General features: G+C 36.9%; 1 protein-coding gene across 1 annotated transcript in view; it reads left to right on the top strand.

The window, feature by feature from the left end:
* Positions 1–20,940, top strand: part of LAMA2 (laminin subunit alpha 2) — a 335,919-nt gene that overhangs the window by 228,253 nt on the left and 86,726 nt on the right. The window contains exons 24-32 of the mRNA XM_058802519.1: positions 1,166–1,309; positions 3,687–3,866; positions 4,574–4,762; positions 4,857–5,095; positions 9,479–9,596; positions 12,655–12,789; positions 13,425–13,549; positions 17,183–17,269; positions 18,098–18,291. Of these exons, the coding sequence (XP_058658502.1) occupies positions 1,166–1,309; positions 3,687–3,866; positions 4,574–4,762; positions 4,857–5,095; positions 9,479–9,596; positions 12,655–12,789; positions 13,425–13,549; positions 17,183–17,269; positions 18,098–18,291 (1,411 nt within the window). The remainder of the gene's footprint in view (positions 1–1,165; positions 1,310–3,686; positions 3,867–4,573; positions 4,763–4,856; positions 5,096–9,478; positions 9,597–12,654; positions 12,790–13,424; positions 13,550–17,182; positions 17,270–18,097; positions 18,292–20,940) is intronic.

Genomic DNA, 20,940 nt, shown 5'->3' with positions numbered 1-20,940 from the left:
AAAATGGACAAATAATACTGAATTAAGTAAGCATTTTTCCTCCCCCCAGAATTTTAACCTAAGGTTAAATTGAAATCTAGGGTTGGTTAATCTTTTGTGTAACTTTTATTGAAAGAGTTGTATATTGAAGAAACTAGATTTTTATAAAATGATAATAGATCCCATTTAAACCTGCTGTTACAGCTGCTGAAATGAGCTCTCAAAGGCTCAGGAACCTCACTGTAAACCCTGACAAAAAGCAGCAAAATCTAAGCTAAATACAGTGTACACACATTTCTTGATAGAACATGTGGAAATGAGGGTTAAAGCTGGTAAATCCTGAGAGATAATGTTGATTTCTTGTATAAGCTTTGGAAAGTTGGTTTTATTGGTTTTTTTTGTGTTTTTTTTTTTTTTTTAATTGGCTTCTTCACACTAGTATCAAGAGAACAGAAAGGGTGTGTGGGGAGAAAAAGCCAACCGAGTGTTTTCATATTGGTGACTATTTTTCTTTTTAATACCTTGGTCTCAGTATGAAAATGGTTTTAAAAGGCTCTGCATAAATTATTGTGTATCTGCCCTATCTGGAATAGCTTTTTATTTGGACTAATTGAAAAATGAAAATAAAAGCCTTGACATTACAACAGTGAAACATTTCAGCCTTGTTAATACTGTTCAATGATGTGGAAAACAATCATGAAAAAGGGAAAGCTTTTCTCTTCAGAATTTCCATTAAAATACGTTTCTCAGCAAGAACATTTAGTGCTGTACCTTAAATATCTGAACATGTCAATGCTAATTCCTATTAAACAGAAGGCTTGATTAACATGGGCAATTTCAGAACAACTTATTTTTCTTATCTTATCAATCAGTTATTAAGCATGTCATGCCCAAAGTGCCATTTAATTTTTCTGTGCTTACAACTTGCACGGTGAAGCCAGCAGCTATTGCTCATAGCTACTCAGTGGATACAAATGCAAATGCTTTAATTACATTAATTACATATGTTTGCATACACACGTGATAAGAACCTGGAGAGCTCCTTGAATATTTCCTAAAGCTTATTATTATTTCTTGCTGCACCCTGTTATTATCATTACAGTAGGATTTTCTGTTTCTATCGCTACCTTGAAATAAAACTTGATTACTTTTTCCCTTTTAAAAATACTCTCTCTCTCTCTTCCAGGTTAACGTGGAAGGTGTCCACTGTGACAGGTGCAAGTCTGGTACATTTGGTCTCTCTGCCAGAAACCCACTTGGCTGCAGCAGTTGCTATTGCTTTGGCCTGACTGCACAGTGCAGCGAGGCAAGGGGGCTGAGCCGCGTGTGGGTGAGTAGGAAACTGCTGAGCCATGTAATGCGATAATGTTGTTTCCTGCTGGCACCTTTTAGTCAGGCTCTGAGAGGTAGCTAGAAAATGGCCAAACATTTAAGCAATCGCTTTCCTCTTCATGCTTTGAGGAGTGGTGAGAGCGGTATGTTCCATTAGACAATCAGGGTCAGGACATTAAAAGAAAATAAGTAGATAGGAAATGAGTGATAGGATAGCTGACATCCAGCCAATGAAAAGCTATTAAACCCCAAGAAAGGGCAATCTGGTCATGTGGGGAAATTATGCAGTCTAATGCATTGCAACATAATCCCTGGTACGTGATACACAGTTTACCCAGGTGTATTCAAGGGTCACAGGTGCTTGTTGTCCACCATAAATTTCCCATAGTTCAGTTAATCTGTTGATTTTCCTTGTTGGCTTTGTTGTTTTGGTGGGGTTTTCTTTCATTTTTTAAAAAGAGCTTATTGAAGCTATATTTAAATTCAAGCACAGAGACGTATAATCCATCAGAGCAAACAAAGAGCTCTACACCTGTTTGTGGAAGAGGGCCTTGAGACCTATGCTGGACTGATAAATAAGGCAGACTGGATGTCTCCATTTATCTGTACAACAAACACAAAATACACATTGAGACAGCTGCCATGCCAGCTCCTCTGTTGCGTTCTGGAGGAGAGATTTCTAAAGGAAAAATATTCATTCTTTCCCCATGTATGGGCAGTCATATCCCTGCTTGAAAGAATGCCAACCATAGAAGGAATGTCTGCCTAATGCAAATCAGCCAAAGCCCCAGACTAGTCGTGTACGAGCATCAGTTAGATAAGGATACTTTAGGCTGAAATCAAGTTAATCTCTCTTGCTTAATGTTATATGGATAGCACTTATTCTCCCCTTCACTTTTCAATCCCGTAGCACCTCTTTCCCTTCCCTGTGGATGAAGTGATTTATTATGATCTGACCCAGTTTTTCTCATTATTTCAGTTTTGCCCATCATATGCTGCTAGACTGGAGATGAAAGGCTGTAGAAGGCTGACAATTTGTAAAATTTAATCAAGTTCCATAACAGCAACAGTTCTGGATAATTGTGCTTTGACCTTTGTGGCAGCACAAAGCAGAAAAAATTTAAACCTCCTGATTATTTTGTTTCTCTTGATTAATTTCCTTTTGTATTTATGCTGATATCTAAAAAAGTGTATGTCCATGTCATATGTAGTATTTGTTACTCTCATCTATTTCAGAATTGATACAGCACTGAAAAATAGGTGAGACTCTCTTTTGCCAGCTGCTAGTGGCTATTTTGGGTACTCTCAGGTGCTTCAAATGGCATTAGATTTGTTTAAACAAGTAAATCCTGGTTTATATGACAATAAGGCATGGCTGATGAATGACCTGAAATTCAAATGTGTTGACACTTTTCTTTGAATCTAAAGTATTAAACAGTAAAATACAGCTGTGATACAAAATCACTAAATCTCACTTAGGACTGGCAATATTAGGTGTCCTTCCATGTCTCATCAGTCCATAGATCTCCTATAAATGGAAATACCAGGATACTGAAAGTACAGTGCAGGGTTTGGTTGATTCCTCATTACCTGACACCTGTCTCATCACCAATTTGTTGACAGTATCACTGTTACCTGTATTTGTTTTCTTTGTCTTCCTCACTCTTTGGGAGAAAGCAGTATTGATACCAGCCTTTTGCATCTGTTCAAGGATCTCACATTCGCTGAGATCCTTCCATTGGCACAGAATTACTAAGACTCTTACTACAGTTTTTGATCAAAATAACGATTTCAGTATAACGCTAATAAGACTTTGTCAACCAGTCTAAGAAAATTACAAGCACATAAGTGGCATCCTTGTATTTTTTTAATAAAGCTGAATTTAGAGTTACAGAAACCTTCACTGAAGCTTTACTCTCTGCAAATTGCCTGGAGAACATTTAGCTTGAATATTGCTAATATTCAAGGCATCGGACACTGTGTTTTACAGCTCCAGTGATCTATAAGTGGTGAGAAAGTGCTTCTTTGTAAGGTAACATTTCTCACAATCTGAACAAAAGAGGCCTGGGACTAAAATAGCACTATGAAAATCACTTCTATAAAATTCATGGAATCACTTGCTGATTAAAGTATTTTAACCAGTGCTGCTACATTCTTTGTTAACACGAGGACAAGGTGCGAAAGGCTCAAGGGGAAAGTCATTATTAGCACTGTTCATACCTGAAGGAGTAGCAAGACTGCTTTGTGACAAATTGCTCATGATGTGAAATGAAATTACCTAGAAGTAATATTTTAAAGAGCTAGAATTTAAAGACTAACACTTCATGGGGAAAAACAGAGTTAATTTTCTTCTCCATTTTTTCAAATATGCATAGGTGACCTTGAAGCCAGAGCAAATGATTCTGCCACTGGTGGATGAAAAGCTTCAGCGTAGCACTCTTTCAGGGATTGCATTCCAGCCTCCTGAAATAGTAGCAAATATAGAACAGGTGATGCAGGATCTTCGGTCAGAACCTGTTTACTGGAGACTTCCAGAGCAGTTTGAGGGACGAAAGGTAAACCTAAAACTCCACTGAATACTGATGTGGCTTTTTTTTCCTTTTAATCTTATTTTATTATTTTTCAGTGCCTTTTTTTCTTTCCAATAAGCATGTCTTCACACAGTAGAAGGTACTTCAAAAGAAAGTAAATGCTATTCCATTATTAAAAATTATTTGCTCTGTTACTATGGAAATTCATAAGTAACACAAACAGTATTTTACGTGTTAATATCTGTAAATATCTATGTTCTATTTTTCCACAGGATAAATTTTCTCATAAAAATGTTATTTGAAAAATTAAGCTACACAAATTTAATATAACACTCTTGCAATTTTTTGTTTCTCTCACTTTTAAGCAAAAGATATGTGATATTTGTAGACTACATGGGAGAAAATGATTGAAAGAACCATCCTTTTGGATATTGTTATGCACCTCTGTGACAATTTATTTTGCACTTTTGATATTTCTTGGTTTGGTGGAGCACCAAGGCACATATGAGGAAATAGATAACATACTGGTTTTAGTGTAATGTAATAACAAATTGTGGATGAGTGTTTTTGAACACAGTCCTTGTCCCCAGATAGTTCCACAAGTACAAATTGCTATTTTCTACCACGCATGCATTCATCAGGCTGCACATAGGTGCAGAGCACATCTAGCTCCTTCTCAGGAATTTATTTTTAGCTAACTGAAAATGAGATTTCTTTCTGTGCTTTGCTAGCTGACCGCTTATGGAGGGAAACTGAAATATGCCATCTACTTTGAAGCACGAGAAGAAACAGGTTTTACTACTTACTCCCCACAAGTCATCATAAGAGGTGGGCCTCCCACAAATACGAGAATTATTGTCCGGCATATGGCTGCCCCTCTGATTGGCCAGCTGACAAGGCATGAGATAGAGATGACAGAGGTAACACTTCCATCTGCTTTTTTAGCCCAAAACTTAAGCACATGGGTCTTTTGAATATTGTTAATAATCTGTCTTTTGTCTTTCTGTCTTTCAGCATGAATGGGAATATTATGGTGATGACCAAAGAGGCAGAAACCCTGGGCCCTGGGAATATTATCATGGTAACCCAGGTCTCAACAGGACAATATCTCAGGGAGATTTCACCTGGAAACCTTATGGAGATGAATCAAGACCAAGTAGGACTGTATCCCGGGAAGATTTCATGAACGTGTTGTATGATGTTCATTACATTCTCATCAAGGCGACTCATGGCAATATCATGAGGCAGAGCAGGTAACTCTTTCATGTGGTGATCTGAAATGGTGCAGTAGTCAGATAATCCCATAGTCCTCCCAGTTACTTCCAACGGAATTTCTATTTATGGCACCAGCTTTGAGCCATTGCTGAGAAGAAGGAGCAGACGGAATTTGTGTTTGGCATAGCTCAAGATAGAGAAGAGGGAAGTTTTATGCACTAGAAGATTTATATCACACTAGGCAAGCAGAATCTATATTTTCAGGATTCTAGAACAGAAAACACATGTAGGCACACACATTATGAAACAAACCAAATGTATTTTTTGAATAAAGGTCCACTTTATGAAAGCATGATGCTGTAATTATAATGTAGATGTAATAAATATAGATGTTAGTACATGAGGGAATTTTCTCCTTAAAGTGGGAAATTAAATATATTAGGGTCATATTCAGCATCTTCTGTTCAATCTATTAATGAATCAGTTATGCAAGGAAATAAGATAACACTAAATTTGAAGTGAAAATCAGGCAGCAACATGATAGGAACATTACAAAAATCTCTTCAGTCTAAAGGTCAGCTGTAAGATTTACAGTGAAAGTAGCAGTCAATTGAACAAAAAAGGAACAACTGCTTAGTTGTCTATTCTTCAAAGAGGAGTCTGTTGTTTACAGCATATCACAAGGTGAACATGATTCGGTAACAATACTGTTGTTGAGAAATGCTAATTCTCTATCTAGATGTATAAACAGGTATGGCCTGCAAAGTGAAAAAAACAACCTCTTTTGTTTCCACCCAGCACTAGTGAAGCCTAAGTGTGAAGTTCTGGTTAATAGAATTTTAGAAAATACTTCTTAAAGTGCTTGGAGGATATCAGTGACCATCATCGCAGGCTAGAAAATATGACATGTGAAAGAAGATATAAAGAACTAGATATGCTTAGAAACTAGAAATTGCTTTAAGGTGCTTAAAATGTTGTCACAGAGAAAAAGGAAAGAATGAGTTCTCTGTTGCTATGGTGGGTAAATCAAAAACAAACATGAATTTAAAGATCAGCAGGAAAGATCCATATTAGACATGAAAGATAAACTGCTGGGGGTAGAGATGTTCTAGAATAACTTACATAGACTATTGCACAAAGTTTTTAATAATTAATACACAATGTCCCTCGCAATCAAAATTTATTGGCAAGGGGATGGTAATTAGCAGAGATAAACTCCAAAAGTCTCCAGAAGTCCTTCTGGTGATTCTGTCGTAGAAATAATAAGATAAAATTGTTTCTAGGTTTCTAAGGTACAAATAGGTTTTTAAGAGTTTGAAGGCCTTTGGAGTTTGAAGGTGAATAGTAGGGGCAGATTCCATGGGTCTGCACAGCACTGTGTGACAGAAAACATTGTCATTGTTGCTGCTATCATTTCTCTTTAAGGTATGTAATTTACAGAAAAGTATTCATGTAGCTTGCACTGGCTGGATGCTAAATATTAGTAACAGATGCCATAAGTGTTTAACATTGGTCTATTTTTGGCATAGTCCATTTAGGATATTGTATTACAAGCAAGGGGATTCCCAGGAAAAGAGTTATGAAGGTAACCCCAATGCAATGTGGAAAATTTGAGAAACATGTTCATGTTCCATGTATGTTTCTCCCTTCTCCCTAAGCAGTACAGATCTTAATTCAGTTGTGGAAGCAAAAACTGAGTACTATCTCAGCTGGAGCATCAAAAGGAAAGTTATTTTGAAACATTAGCAAAACCGATTTTGTTCTGAGGTGTGTGTGGCTCCTGTGCCTGCACTGGGCCTGCACTGCACCAGCATTTTATCAAGGCTGCCCAGTCATGAGGCAGTCAGAACAGGGGAGGACTTTTCAGTTCCAAGGCAGGTTTGCAAAATGCCACTTAAAGAACCAGAATGTATTTTTACAGCATGGCATTTCAGAATGTGACATTTTATGACAGCAGAGCTTAGCAAACAGTTCATCTGGTCTTTCTGGTAACTCTCCATCTGAAGTCATAACCTTGCATATAATTCTGTATTTGATTTTGGAGGAGGTTATGTTACAATGGATTTCTATGATCTGTCTAGTTACAAAGTAAACATTTGTCACATGGCATCTGAGACTTTAGGTAGAATATAGCAGGAATACATTATTATTTTTTCAAGTTAGCACCTTGAATGATTTCAGTGGAAATTTTGTGTAAGAATAAAATATAAATCCCCAAAAATGTTTTTAAAGGTTAGTGGAATATTACCTTGCATAAAGACTTGAAGGCTTTTATTAAAAATAAGCTGAGACCCTCTAAAGAACAATATTTGTACTCAAATTTAAACATATGTTTGAATTAAGTGACAATAAAACATTTGCTTAAATAAAATGTGTTGTGCTTTCCGCATAAGGGCCCTTTTCTAAACTAGTAAAGCTTCTCTTTCCACTTGACTGAGCCTAGTAGAAAAAGATATATAAAGCTAAAGAATCTGTGGATGGGAGGGGGAAAGGATATATGTGAAGTATTTTTATGGGGGTTTTTTAGGTTTTAATAGTGCTTTAATTTCAATTGCAAAGTTTAAAAGCTGCAGGTAAGTGATAAACTACAGGAAAAACACTTTAAAATAAAGTCAAAGTAGCAGCAGCAATTGAGAACATAAAAATAGCTTCATTCTGGTGTTAGCACTCTGTTAGCTAAACAGTTTAGTAGCAATACTAATGTTGTTTCTGCTTCCAAGCTGTAGCATTATTAGTGATTTAGAGGTTTCTGCTCAGAATCCCTACCGAAACATTTTTCTCCTGTATTGTTCATTTTGTTGCCCTCATTTTCACATTCAACACTCTAAATGGAAACATTGCTTTTATTAGATTTTGTTTTGCAACAGGGCTGTGATAATAAATTTCTTGAATTGAAGTATGCTTTCAATTTCACTGCAAATTATTTCAATATTCCCAACAGTGATCAGGTGGCAGTTGTTTGGCTGCTGCCTAATAGACAGTTTCCAAAAGTCAGCCAAGCCTGACCTTCCTTAAGTAACATTTTCACACAAACAATAGGCAGCTTTGTGGCCCTAGAGTGTATTGTTATCTAAATACAGCTTTATGACAGTAAACAGTTTTTCAACTGTGCCCTCACTTTTGAGAATGATGGAGAGGCAGATTGCATTTTCTTTTCCCATTAAATGTACAGAGATTTTAGTGTTACTTTTCATTGACATGTCAGATCCTAATGGTTTTGCCCTCTTTATTTTCAGTCTTCTGTTTTGACCTGGCTTTGTTTGCTTGGTTTTGGTTTTTCTGTTTGTTTTTGGGTGGTTTGTTTTTTTTTGGTTCAGTTTCCCTTTTGGACTGAACCCCTTTCTTCAGGTAGTAAGAAGAGAGCATGGGGTTTAAGTCAGTAGATTGCTTTGGGGATTTTTGTGTTGACACAAGGTTATAAAGACATCTGGGTCTGGTCCTGTAAGCTCAGTCCCAAAACTCTCATCTCATTCAGTGCTGGGCATTTGCTTTTCCTCCATTCATCCTGACATTGGTACCTGTATGCCCATAAGCAGAACAGCACCACTCAGTCCCTCAGGAGTCAAGGTCTGGGAAAAGTTGAACAGCCTGTGAGCATGAGGAGAGGTGAGAAGATCTGTGAGCTCCTCTCCATTAGCACTGTGCTCAGACACTTACTGAATAGACTCTACCCACATTATTGACATTTATTTGGCCAGTCAGACAATCTTTGACATTTTAGCTTAGGTTAGCATTATATTTGAAGCTTTAAAATTTACTCTATTCTGCACATTTTGTTTCTCTGAGGCAATAGGTGTTCCAGATCACAGCATTCATTTAAGCAAACCAACAAATCCCCAAAATAAAGAAGTAAGCTTAAAGTACTTTAAGAAGTAAAGCATTCTGATACACGAGGATTAAGTGTATTTCATAAGATTTTATATTTGTTTTCTTTGTCCATGATGTATCAGCCCTATTTAGCAGGTCATGCTGGAAAGACTAGGAGTGGTTGGGAGGCAAGGATATTATTAGGATAGATTTTATTTTATTTTTTAAATAGTTGCCTCATGAGAAGCTCATTAAGAGGACAGTTTTAGTGCCATACCCCTGAGAGTCATCAATTTCTTAATGAGTCCCTACAAATGAAAAACCAGATATGAATTTTTGTATGTTAACTTTTACTAGTTTGGCTGAAAAGAGATAGAATCATGCTGGAGATTTAGTTAGTTATTTAGTTGCCTACAACTAGAAAATGAGACCAGAGGTGGTGTTAACTTTGTGGTTTCTTGGGAGATGCAAAAAACCAGTGTTGTCTGCTGTAGATAAGAATCCTACAAACAGCTAAATGAGACTGTTTCCTCCTGTGCCAGCTGACTGTGAAGTAAGTGGGTTTGGGTGAGTCCTTGACTAATCTCATTGGAGGTGTTTGCTCTTTTTTCCAGGATTTCTGAGATCTCTTTGGAAGTTGCTGAAGGCAGCCCTGTGTCCGGGATGGCTCCTCAGGCTCACTTGATAGAGAAATGTGACTGCCCATTGGGTTATTCTGGTCTGTCCTGTGAGGTACAGTACTAACCTAACTCCCAGGAAAAGTCTTTGTGCTTTCTCTGGTCCATTCATTGACAAGGTGTGAATAGTAATTGGGTGTGAACTCATTTAACTGACAGCAACTCTCCCTTAATTTAATTACTTATTTCCTCTCACAGGTAATTTCAGCCCTTTTTTTTTATTGCTGTAAGCAAATATGCCACTGAAACCATGGCAGTGACTCAAATACTTAAAATACAGGAAAGTAAGGTTTACTGAGATAGCATCACTGATGCTGAATTGTGTGACTGATGCTAACAAGCCATTTTGAACAGATAAGGGTATAATACTCTTGTAATAGTGAAATACTCACCAGGAGAAAAGTGTTGGTCAGCTGAGTGACCTGATGAGTGCTCCTTATACATGCACTGTATTTATTTTTTACTTACAATTTCATACAAGGTTGCATATTTCAAAAGTACCCAAGTGTTCTAGCAAACCAGCTGACTTGTATATGCTTTTGTAAAATGGATTTCATGATAGGTACCAGAGAAGTTGTTTAGGATATAATATATTGTCTGCAGAATGTAAATTAATACTTCTGACTGTCTGTGCTCTTGATGATGAGACTGCCAATCTTTCTGTGTGCAGAATACCATGTTTTCATTTTTATTCAGCACAAGCAATTCCAAATTCACTGCTTGCAATTAGAGGTGGTAGCAGGAAAAAACACCTCGAGTATTTTGCAAATGCCTCAAACATCCTAAGTGGGATCTTGTAAGGGTTTGTCCCAAACTAGCAGTGGGAGGAAAATTGAAGTAAAGGAAGAGAAAACCTTGTTATCTGTGACAACTCTAATCACTTTGGATGTTATACATGGTTGTGTTATGCAGCAAATAAGTCAACAGAAACAGTAACTTCATAGGAAGGGTGTGCTTGAAAGTACATGAAAACATATTCTTTGCACACTGTTTCAATAAGGGAATACACCTGAACTTGTGTAAATACATGAGAAATTAATGGACTCCAACATTTGCTTAGAAGTACAGATTTTTTTTAATTACTGTAGCAAATTGGATTTTTGGGGAAAACTATATGATAATGTAATTAGAACTTGTTTTTAATTTACACCCACCAGGGGCTCAATAAATATCTCAATTGCAACCTTCATACTTCATTCTTAATTGTGTGATCTTCACATACTCATAACTTAGTTTATTTTTAGTGTGCTCAGTGAAGGTTATGGTGTATTCTGTGAAGGTTTATTTAATTTTAGCAGGAAAAAAATATCTGACATCCTAGCGTTTTTTAAGCAGGTGTTAATAGTGTGTATGTGTCTGTGGCATGCTTTGTCCATATAATAACATTGTGAAAACTATATGCACAGCAGATTTTATTAGAAGTCACATTTATATTCCCCCCTCCTTTTTTTTTTTCCTTTTTATTCCACATCTAGTTGTAGGCTGCAGAATCAGTGGTAAGAATTTTCCTAATGGCTGCTTCTGAAAAGCTTCCAAACTAGCAATTAAAAATATAGTCTGTTTTATCTTTTGTCTGTGTTTTATTTCATTTCTGAAATGCTTCGGTCAAAATAGGTGGTAAGACTGTCAATGGCATATCAGAAAAAAAACCCCAGATATTAATTGTGTTTGAGGATGTACCATGTATTTAAAATTTGATTCTGAAATCATTCAGAACTTGTAAATCTATGTTTTGTACCTTGTTTGGACAAGTACACTTGTGGGGATAGAGAGGGAGGGAAAAAAGAATAAGGAACAGAACTGCTTTCATTTGAGATTATTTATCTATGTTAGAATTCTTCACAAACCATGAAAAAGAAGATAGACTGTTTCTATGCTTCAGAGAACATAATGTGGTCTAAGTCAAAATAGAAGGGAAAAAGCAGAAATGAATTAATATTAATTTCTTTGTGATTCTAAAGAAAATAATTGTGTTTATACTTTTTCCGTAACTTAGACTCCTGGAGGTTTTAGCAATGATTATAAAACTGTCAGAGTGGTGGTATATTAATAAATCTAGCATGTCAGCTAGTGCTTCATTAAAGAATCCTACTTTTGGTCACAAAAAATACTTACTCCAGATTCTCTTCTGTTTTATTTTGCATCCATTTTATTGCTGTGTGAAAAGTGTGCCACTCCTTTCCAAAAAGCAGAAATTGTGGTCACCAGTAGGAAATTACCTCCTCAGCCAGCTTTCACAGGCTCCTGGCACCACTAGGTGGTGGGATTTATACATGGGACAAGTAGGCTCTTACCCCTAATGGTCTCAGCTGTCAAAATGTTCCTGTTTGTGTTTTTATGCTGCCATAGCTGTGTGTTTCCCGAGAGCTGTGTTAGGGCTTCCACAGCACTGTGTAATAAGCCTGAAATAAAGACTAAGTGTTTTATTTTACAAGTGTCAGCTTTGCTAGCAATTCTTGAGTTATTCTTGGAATTTTATTGCCAAGCTGCAGTAGAGGAGACTTAGTGATGGATAAACTCGGTTTGGGGCTGATAGGCTCAAGACATGGAAAACCTTTAACATTTTGAATTCTGTACTTTTATGGTGTTTAAATTATATAGCTATAAATAATGCAGCCATGCTGCCATTTTCTTGTTTATTATTCGGCTTTTGCTTGTTATCCATGAGGTAGTGTGTAGGCAGATACTGCTTGTCGAACCTGAAAAACATAGCAGGGATGAAGGAAACAGAATCATCATGCTTGCTCTCCACAGTCCATGCAAAAAAAAATTATTCTGAAAACAAACTCTTTTCTTAAGTAATGAAAGGAATGATGCTTGATGCACAATGAGAACAGAAAAGTGTTCTGCATCTGAATGAAAGATCTCTCAAGCTTTAGTGTAAAAGCCTGATGCCAGTAGAGTGCTCCAGGGATTTTTCAGCCATGTTTCCAATTAGGACTGGCTCTTGTTATCTGTAAAGTACTGTGTATTGTTTGTAACACAGCTGGAAGCCTGTCAGATTCTTTTCACAACTTGTAAAAGCTGGTGATTGGAAAGATGATCTTGCAATGCTCCCCACACACAATACACTCTGTAATGATCTGTTTTCTTCTGCATCTTTTTTATTGCAGTCATGCTCTCCAGGATTTTATAGGCTTCCCTCTCCACCTGCGGGAAGGACACCTGCTCAGACCTTAGGCACCTGTGCTGTATGTCAGTGTCATGGACACAGCACTATGTGTGACTCTGAAACGTCAGTTTGTCAGGTATTACACTTCTAAACCTTTGCACCAAGTTAATCTTAATGTAAAATTCCTAAATTGTGGTACTAATCTAAAAAAACAGAAGTCAATATTTTAATACAATTTTGCCTAAATAGCTTAAGTATCAAAGTTCAGGGAGTGTCATAAAAGCAAACTTTTGAAGTTTTCTGTTCTGATTCTCTGGAGTTCAGATTATGCAGTGCTTTTTCACCCCTGAATTACTATTTGTGCAAAAAGAAAAACTGAACACCTGCAAAACAAAGAAACAATGTACCATGTGTCATACAGTAAACACAATTCTGCTCTTACAGGCAGTAATACACATGAACTGGTACAGTAAGAGTGAATTTTAATTATTGCTCCTTCTCCAATGGCTGGAACAAAGGAGAAAAGAAAGGATGAATGGGATAAGAAATTCTGTAGGATGCATCTGGGTAGCTACAGACCTTTCTCCTTTTAAGCCTGTATATTATTCAGCAGACATTTGATAGAAGCTTAAAGCAAGCATTCCCGCTGAGAATCATATCAGGGAAATTATGTATTGAAGTGGGTTTGAATCCCTAAGGCTGGGAGCAGAATGTTGTCTGCTTTCATGTAATTATCAAATGCAGCTTTCATTCCGTCTCCTTCCTTGGCAGGACTGTCAGCACAACACTGCTGGTCCCCACTGTGAGAGGTGTGCTCCGGGATTTTACGGCACCGTCCAAGGCTCTCCGGATGACTGTCAGCCTTGTGCTTGTCCCCTGCCCATTCCCAGTAACAAGTAAGTCAGCAAACTCATGGTGCAGGGTTGCCTTTCCAGCAAGCCAGAGCTTCCTCCTGGGTTCCCTGTGTCCTTTTTCAGATAGCTGGCTACAGGAGAATTGCCTCATGGAAGCTATAATAAAAACTTCTTATCTACTTTTGCTAATTGATCTTCCTTTAAAAGTCAGAAATTGCTCCCTTGCTAATTTGTGATGAATAAATTAATAAGTGCTAGAAAATACAGTACTCAAGATAATGAGTGTGCGTTATAAAGGTATTCTCATAAACGGAGCTAGAGCAGAACCCAAGTACAATGTAGCCACAAGGGAGCTGCAAAAATTCTTATATATTATGTTGGTATAAATGTGTTGCAGTGCCTTTTTTTGCTTCACTATGGAATTTATTGATTCCTTATTTAATGTTACTTGAGTTTCAGGCAATTTGTGAAATATAGAATAATTTAAAAGCATTATAGTTATTGCAGCATAAATTTTACTGGTTGGTTTATGCTAATGAGCCTTTCCATGATGCTTCTGCATGTGTTCCCAACAGATGATATTTTAGCACTTGAGATTTTTTTGTTGTTTTGCTGAGAAGCTCTTAATGATATTTGGCATCATACTGTAGTAGTGCAATGAGCAGGTTTGTGTTTCATGATTGTGCTTTTGAAAAGCTGGAAGTGTTCCGTAAAACCATTTTTCTGTGCTTTGTCTGGCCTTTAGGATGTTTTAGTGAGGATTTCAGTCAGGATAGCTGAGAATTTAGGGGTTTCTTCTTATTTTTACTTCATTTTATCATTTTGGTTTGGTCTTGGGTTTATTTTGAGGGAGGAAAGTTCTTTTTCAAACATTATTAGATAAAAACATCATAATCTTTCATACACAGCAAATCTCAGGTATTTAAAGAAATATCCTTTATCTCAGGAGTTATAATGCATTCTTAACTACAAGTTTTTCTGAGGTTTGTCCATTTCATGAGTGTTTTCTGTTACAACTTGATTATGTGTTCTGTCTATTAGTATCAGAGAAGGACATTCTAGTTGCAAAGAACAAGATCAACCAAGGTTCTCAGTTTTGTAAATTGGCAAATAATGGAAAAAAAACTTTTTATGTTACTAAATGGCAGTATGAAGGGCTGCAGATACTCCAGCCTGTCTTTTTTGTGGTGCTTAGGAACATTTGGTTGCCTAGAAATACATGTATCAGATCAGAAAATGAACAGGGCTCTTCACCCGGTGTTTATGGCATTTAGACTAACATTTCAACACTAACATTTCAACACTGTGCTCCCAAGATCATTTCAGTATCTTATCTAAAACCTAACATAAACTCAGGAAGTGGTGTTGCTGAAGTGCTCTACAGGTGAGAAATGTGTGGACTGTGGGTATCATGTCTAACACAGAATTATAGAATAGTTTGGGTTGGAAGAGAACTTAAAATCATCTAACTCCAGCTCTCCTGCCATAGGCAGGGACACCTTCCACTAGACCAGTTTTCTCAAAGCCCCATCTAACCTGGCTGTGAAGACTTCACGGGATTGGGGCATCTGCCACTTCATTGGGCAAGCTGTTCCAGTGTCTCACCACCTTCTGAGTAAAGAATTTCCTCCTAACATCTAATCTACATTTCCCCTCCCTTAGTTTGAAACCACTCCCTGTTGTCTTATCTCCATCTTTTTTTAAAAGTGTCCATTTTTTAGGTGTCCTAGGTGCACACTCAAATTGCTGAGCTGCCTGAGGGAGAGCAAGCAAAGTGCCCGAACCTCATTTAATCACAAGCCTTTTGTGTCTTGCTCACGTGAAAGTGATCATGAGACTCTGGTTTCATACACCTTGACAGGAAATAAGAGAATAACACCTAGTCTGAATTTAATAAAAACACTTAATCATGAGATAGTCATCCAATTTCTTAGTGCTGTTGAGAAAAGAATCAGATCTGAGCATGTCCAGGAACGGAACTGCTTGTGTTTTATAGAGCTTCACTCTGCTGTCTCTAGACATCATGGAAAGGATTTCTATTTCTGTTATCCACAGCCATCAACAACTTCAGTAGCTGTACTGTAAATATAGAGACTGACAACTGTACAATTCACTCATGTTAAACCTAAAGGAAAACACCACCGGGGAGAAGGCAGGGAAGGAGGTGTTTCAAATATCTGTAGAAGTCTGTCTGTGCACGTCCATTTTCCAGTGCTGATAGAAGATGCCTGAACAATTGGTTTAGACTAGATGCCTGGCTTTTAGATGGATGGAGTGGCATAGATTCATTCCATAAAGGTACAGTATTAGGTAGAAAATCAGAGTATCAGACCATAGATGTATATCTTTTGCAGATCAGTTAAAGCTCTTCAGGATGCTATTAAGGAAAAAGTCTACCTGCAGCTATTTTATGGTAGTCAAGTAATCATAATCTAGATGAAATGCAGATAGCTAATGAGCTATCTCATTAGCTTGCTATATCATGACTGATACGATAGTATTTGTGAATTTTACAGTGCAATTATTTTTATTTATGAAATTGTATAAAACTCCACTAAAGTTCTAAATACTGTGTTTATACTCCTGTACAATCAGCAGTCAGTTTCAAACATGATGAGCTGGGGGAAAAAAAAAAAGAACAGAGAGAATGAATTTTTCTTAGTATGGATCTATTTTTATGGAGTTGAAAATGTGTTGGATAATGAGTTTGTGAGTAATAGATCAATTTGTTTATGTTTTTTGCAAAGGCATAATTTTATATACTTGTTCAAGCACTATTGATTTAATGCATTATAAGCAAGTTAGATGAGGATGCTGACTGCACTGTACCAAGAAGGAGCCCTGGGCTCACTGCTAGCCACCTCTGTGCTTTTCTAGCTCTTCTTCCACAAAGAGCTGAAAGAGTTTCATGGTTTTACACCATCTTAATATTTAGTTCTGTTCTTTTGCCCTACCTGGCCTTTTTGTTTGTTTTAATTGCCTGTGCAGGCACTTCATACACTAACATTTCAACTCAGTGCTACTTTGCACAGTGCCTACAGGTACACACTGCGGTCAGTAGTAAAGTGACTGAAAAAAGATAATCTAGTGTCTTCAATGATTAAAATAAGACCTCTCTCTGATCACAAAGGAGGTAGTTTTTAGGGTTGTTTTTTTCTCTGTAGACTGGGCTTTTCTCATAACTCTTTCAGATCATTTGACGCTGCCTTTTTGGAAGATTCCATACAGTATGACTTTGGTTCCTTTTCCCACTTTATATCTTACCTTCAAGTAAACTCTTCCCAGCTTATCTCATTTCACTCAAAATAAGATGAAATCAGACTGGAAAGGCTGAATATTTATTAGCTCAGTTTCTAAATCTTTTCACATCCTTCCCAGTGCTCTCTGTGAGTGAGAGCACCATTCAATCACACAAGCCTACAGCATGGGCATTGCTCACTCCATCCCCTTGGATATAGCCCTTAGATCCCTTGGCCAAACTGTGCAAGTGTCACAGGAAAGCATTCACAAAAATTATAATAGGAAGGAGAGACCTCTCACAGGTTTTTATAAACAGATAAGAAAATGCTGCCATTTACATTAAGAGTGGAACTTCTTGGGCCCTTCTTTACTGCTGACCAAAGTGAAATGATGCAAGAGAGTAGAAAAAAAATTCTTTATTTACTTTTGTTTTAGTTTTAGCCCTACTTGCATTGCTGAAGGACCTAGTGACTACCGGTGTACTGCCTGCCCACCTGGATACGAAGGCCAGTACTGCCAAAGGTAGGATTAATGGAAAAGATTAATGGAAAAAGCAGAAAGAGGGACAATGAAATGAGGAAAAAGGCATGAAGGAGATAATTGTTTTTCAATACTACAAGCATGTATTTACTACTCTTTAAATACATGCCTTTGGATAATTTATTTCTCCTTTATATGCTGTTAAAACTTAGACAATTTTTATATACACCACTGTAAATTGATAATCGATGTTATTTTCATCACAAATATTGTCCTGGTCTTACTTTTTGATGTGTGAGGGTTTTTTCCCTCCGGGGCTCAGAAGTTAAAAAAATTTATCTAAAATTAGATGCCATGCTAATAGTGTATCTTGATGTCACTCATACCCTTTGTTTTAGTGACTGTGGTGCCCTCATGGGCATTGGCTGTGAAAGACAGTTACACATAAACATTTTAATGCTGATTTGTGAATTAACAACCTAAACAGTCTCTGTTGTCCCATCCATCAAAACACTGAGGGATTAAGATGATCAAAATGTCTACCAGGAGATTTCATGCCTGACACAAAACACAGGGCCACACAATGATAGTGGAGGGGTTTATTTGTTGCAGTTTAATAGAAATTTAACTGAAAATTGTTAAGGATGTGGAATCAATTTTGCATAGTTCCTTCATCCAGACTGTTCTGTGTCCTGAGTAGAAGTCTCTTTGTTGGACAGTTTGCAAAATTTCTCTCCTGATCATGAAACAACAAAGATTTTTTTAATGGTTCATGGGTGTTTGTGTAAATTATGTTTAAAATACTGCCAAGTATTCTTTGTGCCCCGCATCTCAGTTGGACAAATCTTATTTTGTGTTTGCAATGTGTAGGTGTTCTTCTGGCTACACAGGAAACCCACAGATTCCAGGAGGGTCCTGCCAGGCATGTGAGTGTGACCCATATGGTTCTGTGCCTGTCCCCTGTGACCCTGTCACTGGGCAGTGCACTTGCAAGCCTGGATTCACGGGGTGGAAGTGTGCTGGCTGTGAGCATCGGCATGCGCGTCACGGCACGAGATGCATTTGTACGTATACTAACGGGATTTTGGATAACTTCTGGTTGTGTTTGTCACATTTCAGAGATTCAAATCTGCTTGTGTAACAGTGAGTTGTATGGCTTTCTTTGAAAATAATTGCCAGGTTTCTCACTACATTGGCATCTGGTCCGTTTTGTTTTCACAGGCCTTGAGATGTCAAGAAAACTCAATAATTTTAGTATTATCACTGAAAACTGACAAAAAAAATCTTTGAAGGAATTCTTTTTGGCTTTTTAGAGTCTGTAATTTTGCCAAAGGTTGTTGCTACTGTTGTGACAATATTTTCTCTTGGTGAATTTTTTAGTGTTGTCCTAAATGTTTAACCAGCAATTGCAATGCTCTATGCGAGGTGCACACAAAATTTTTACTAAGGTTTACTTGATCATGTTGATTCAACAACCATCCATTGGAATTTAAAAGATGTAAGCAATGACAGTACACTATACCCAGCAAAGAACTTTTTTTGTTACAAATAGAGAACTAATAGCCTAAATCACCAATTTATATTTCCCAGTACTGGTATCTTTCTCCTACCCTCAATTTTGATACATACCAAGTGATTATCTTGTATTTTTATTTGGATTTTTTTCATTATATTGGATAGTGCTTGTTTTGAGCCACAATTTCATATCACATAATGCTGCATGCTTATCCTTATTTTAAAAAAGTAACAAAATCTTTCTAGAATTGTTGGTCAGCCCTGACTGAAATAAGGCATTTTCCTCTTCCTCATCTCCCCCAGGATATAGAGGGACTAACTTTATTGTGATTTTTTTCCCCTTCAATGCCATGACTGTTAAATTTGAAGCAGGATAATGGTAGAATTCCAGTAAGTCCACAGTATATAATATTTATTAACCTGTGCATATTTGAAAGTGTTGAAGTATTGGCAAGGCACAGTGAGCTGGTTTTAAATGTTTTATCTTTAATTGGAGCTTTTTGATAGAGAGTGGAGTGTCTGTGTGAGGGACATGTAACATCAAGAAAAGTAGATACCATCTACTTTTTTTTTTTTTTTTGCTTCTCCAAAGATTTCATTTCTTTTGTGCCTCAATATGCAGAGTTACACACCTCTCTAGTATTAAAATGAAACGGTTAAAACAAAATGCAAACATTTCAAAAGCAAACTTAAAAGAATAAACAAAAAAAGGGCTTTTAATGTCTGAAGGCATTATATACTTCAAGAATGGAAGGCATGGCTTCTTCTCTAAAGAAGAGATATTAGGCACATAGAGTCAGGAGCTACACAATTCAGAACATTTTTTCACTCAACCTAGTGGTTGGGATCAGTTCTCAGACAGTCACCAGGACTTAGCAGACCTAAGCTTCTAAGTAAGTAATTTGAAATAAGTGCTTTTTCATCAGCCCTGATTCCCAGGTAGGAATTATAGATTACTGGGAATATAGATTTAATTTCTTCTATTTCTTTACTATTAACAACATGGCATTGATTCAATGATTAAAAGAGTCATGTACTTAAGAAAAATAAATTTCTAATGCCCTGTAGTGTGATGTAGTTTAGGACTTAATTCTGAACTTACTATCTTAAGCTCTATTTTGAGCATCAAAATGATTGCAACTGGAGTAAGTAGTCCCTTTGCTGAAATAACTGCCATTTGAGTTCCATTTTGTGGTCTCTGTGTCAAGGAGAATTGTAATTGCAAGTTAAGTTCATAAGTGTTACAGCTACAAAATTTTAAAATAAGGACTGTGTTCTACAGAGTGCCATCTGCATGAAAATTACTTCATTTTACAATATCCTGAATAGCTCTTACATTATTGCCAGTATTATCCAATTTTTCCAATCACAGGCATGACTTAGTATGTTTTTGTATTGGTCTTTTACCTTATCAGTATTCTGAAAAGTCTTTTGGGTATCCAGGATGACAGAGATTCGTTGTACAAAACAGCCTAAGTACAAGTTATCATTAATAATGGTTTTCCAATTTGTTTATCAGGCTATTTCATTGTGTGGATAATAAGGTTAAAAATCCTATTTGTGAATGGAAAAAGCTGTTTGCAGGCAAATGAAATTTTCCACCTTTTTGCTTTGAAAGATGTTATTTGCTATAATCTCTGATTTAACTGGAACATATTTAAATTTGAGTGTTGAAATATGCCTACGCTGTTAACTTATCTACATTCTAACTTTAAGTAGTCAGTTTCTACCATAAAAACAGTTCTTCACATATGTATATGGACATTTCATTTGACCACTAGAAGTGAGGAATCAAATGCAAAGATTTCTTTTCTTTAGTCATAAAGATAAGAACCACCTATAGGAGCAGATGGGATGTACTTTAAATCTCCCTATCATAGGAAGTAGTTTTTTACTGTTGATACCACATCAATAATAACCATATCATAAATTGCATAAACTGCAGTTTAATATTTCAGTATATTTCAGGCACATTTTATGTGCCTATTAGGTCTTACTGTATGATCTTTCTCTTGTTTAAAGGTTCCTCAGCACCCATATACTCCACACCTGCCTTTGCTAATGCAGTACAGTACCCCTGACATGGTAGAAAATAAGCCTGATCAATAACCTTTGTAGCCTGTGGTGGACACAGGTCAGTGGCACAGAGAGTGTGGCAAGCCTGGCTTTTGTGGGAATTTGCCAGTGGTAAACAGTGT

The sequence above is a fragment of the Ammospiza caudacuta genome, chromosome 3 (genome assembly GCF_027887145.1).
Source record: "Ammospiza caudacuta isolate bAmmCau1 chromosome 3, bAmmCau1.pri, whole genome shotgun sequence".
NCBI lineage: Eukaryota > Metazoa > Chordata > Aves > Passeriformes > Passerellidae > Ammospiza > Ammospiza caudacuta.
The sequence above is the reverse complement of the archived record's forward strand: the minus strand, read 5'-3'. Positions and strand labels throughout refer to the sequence as shown.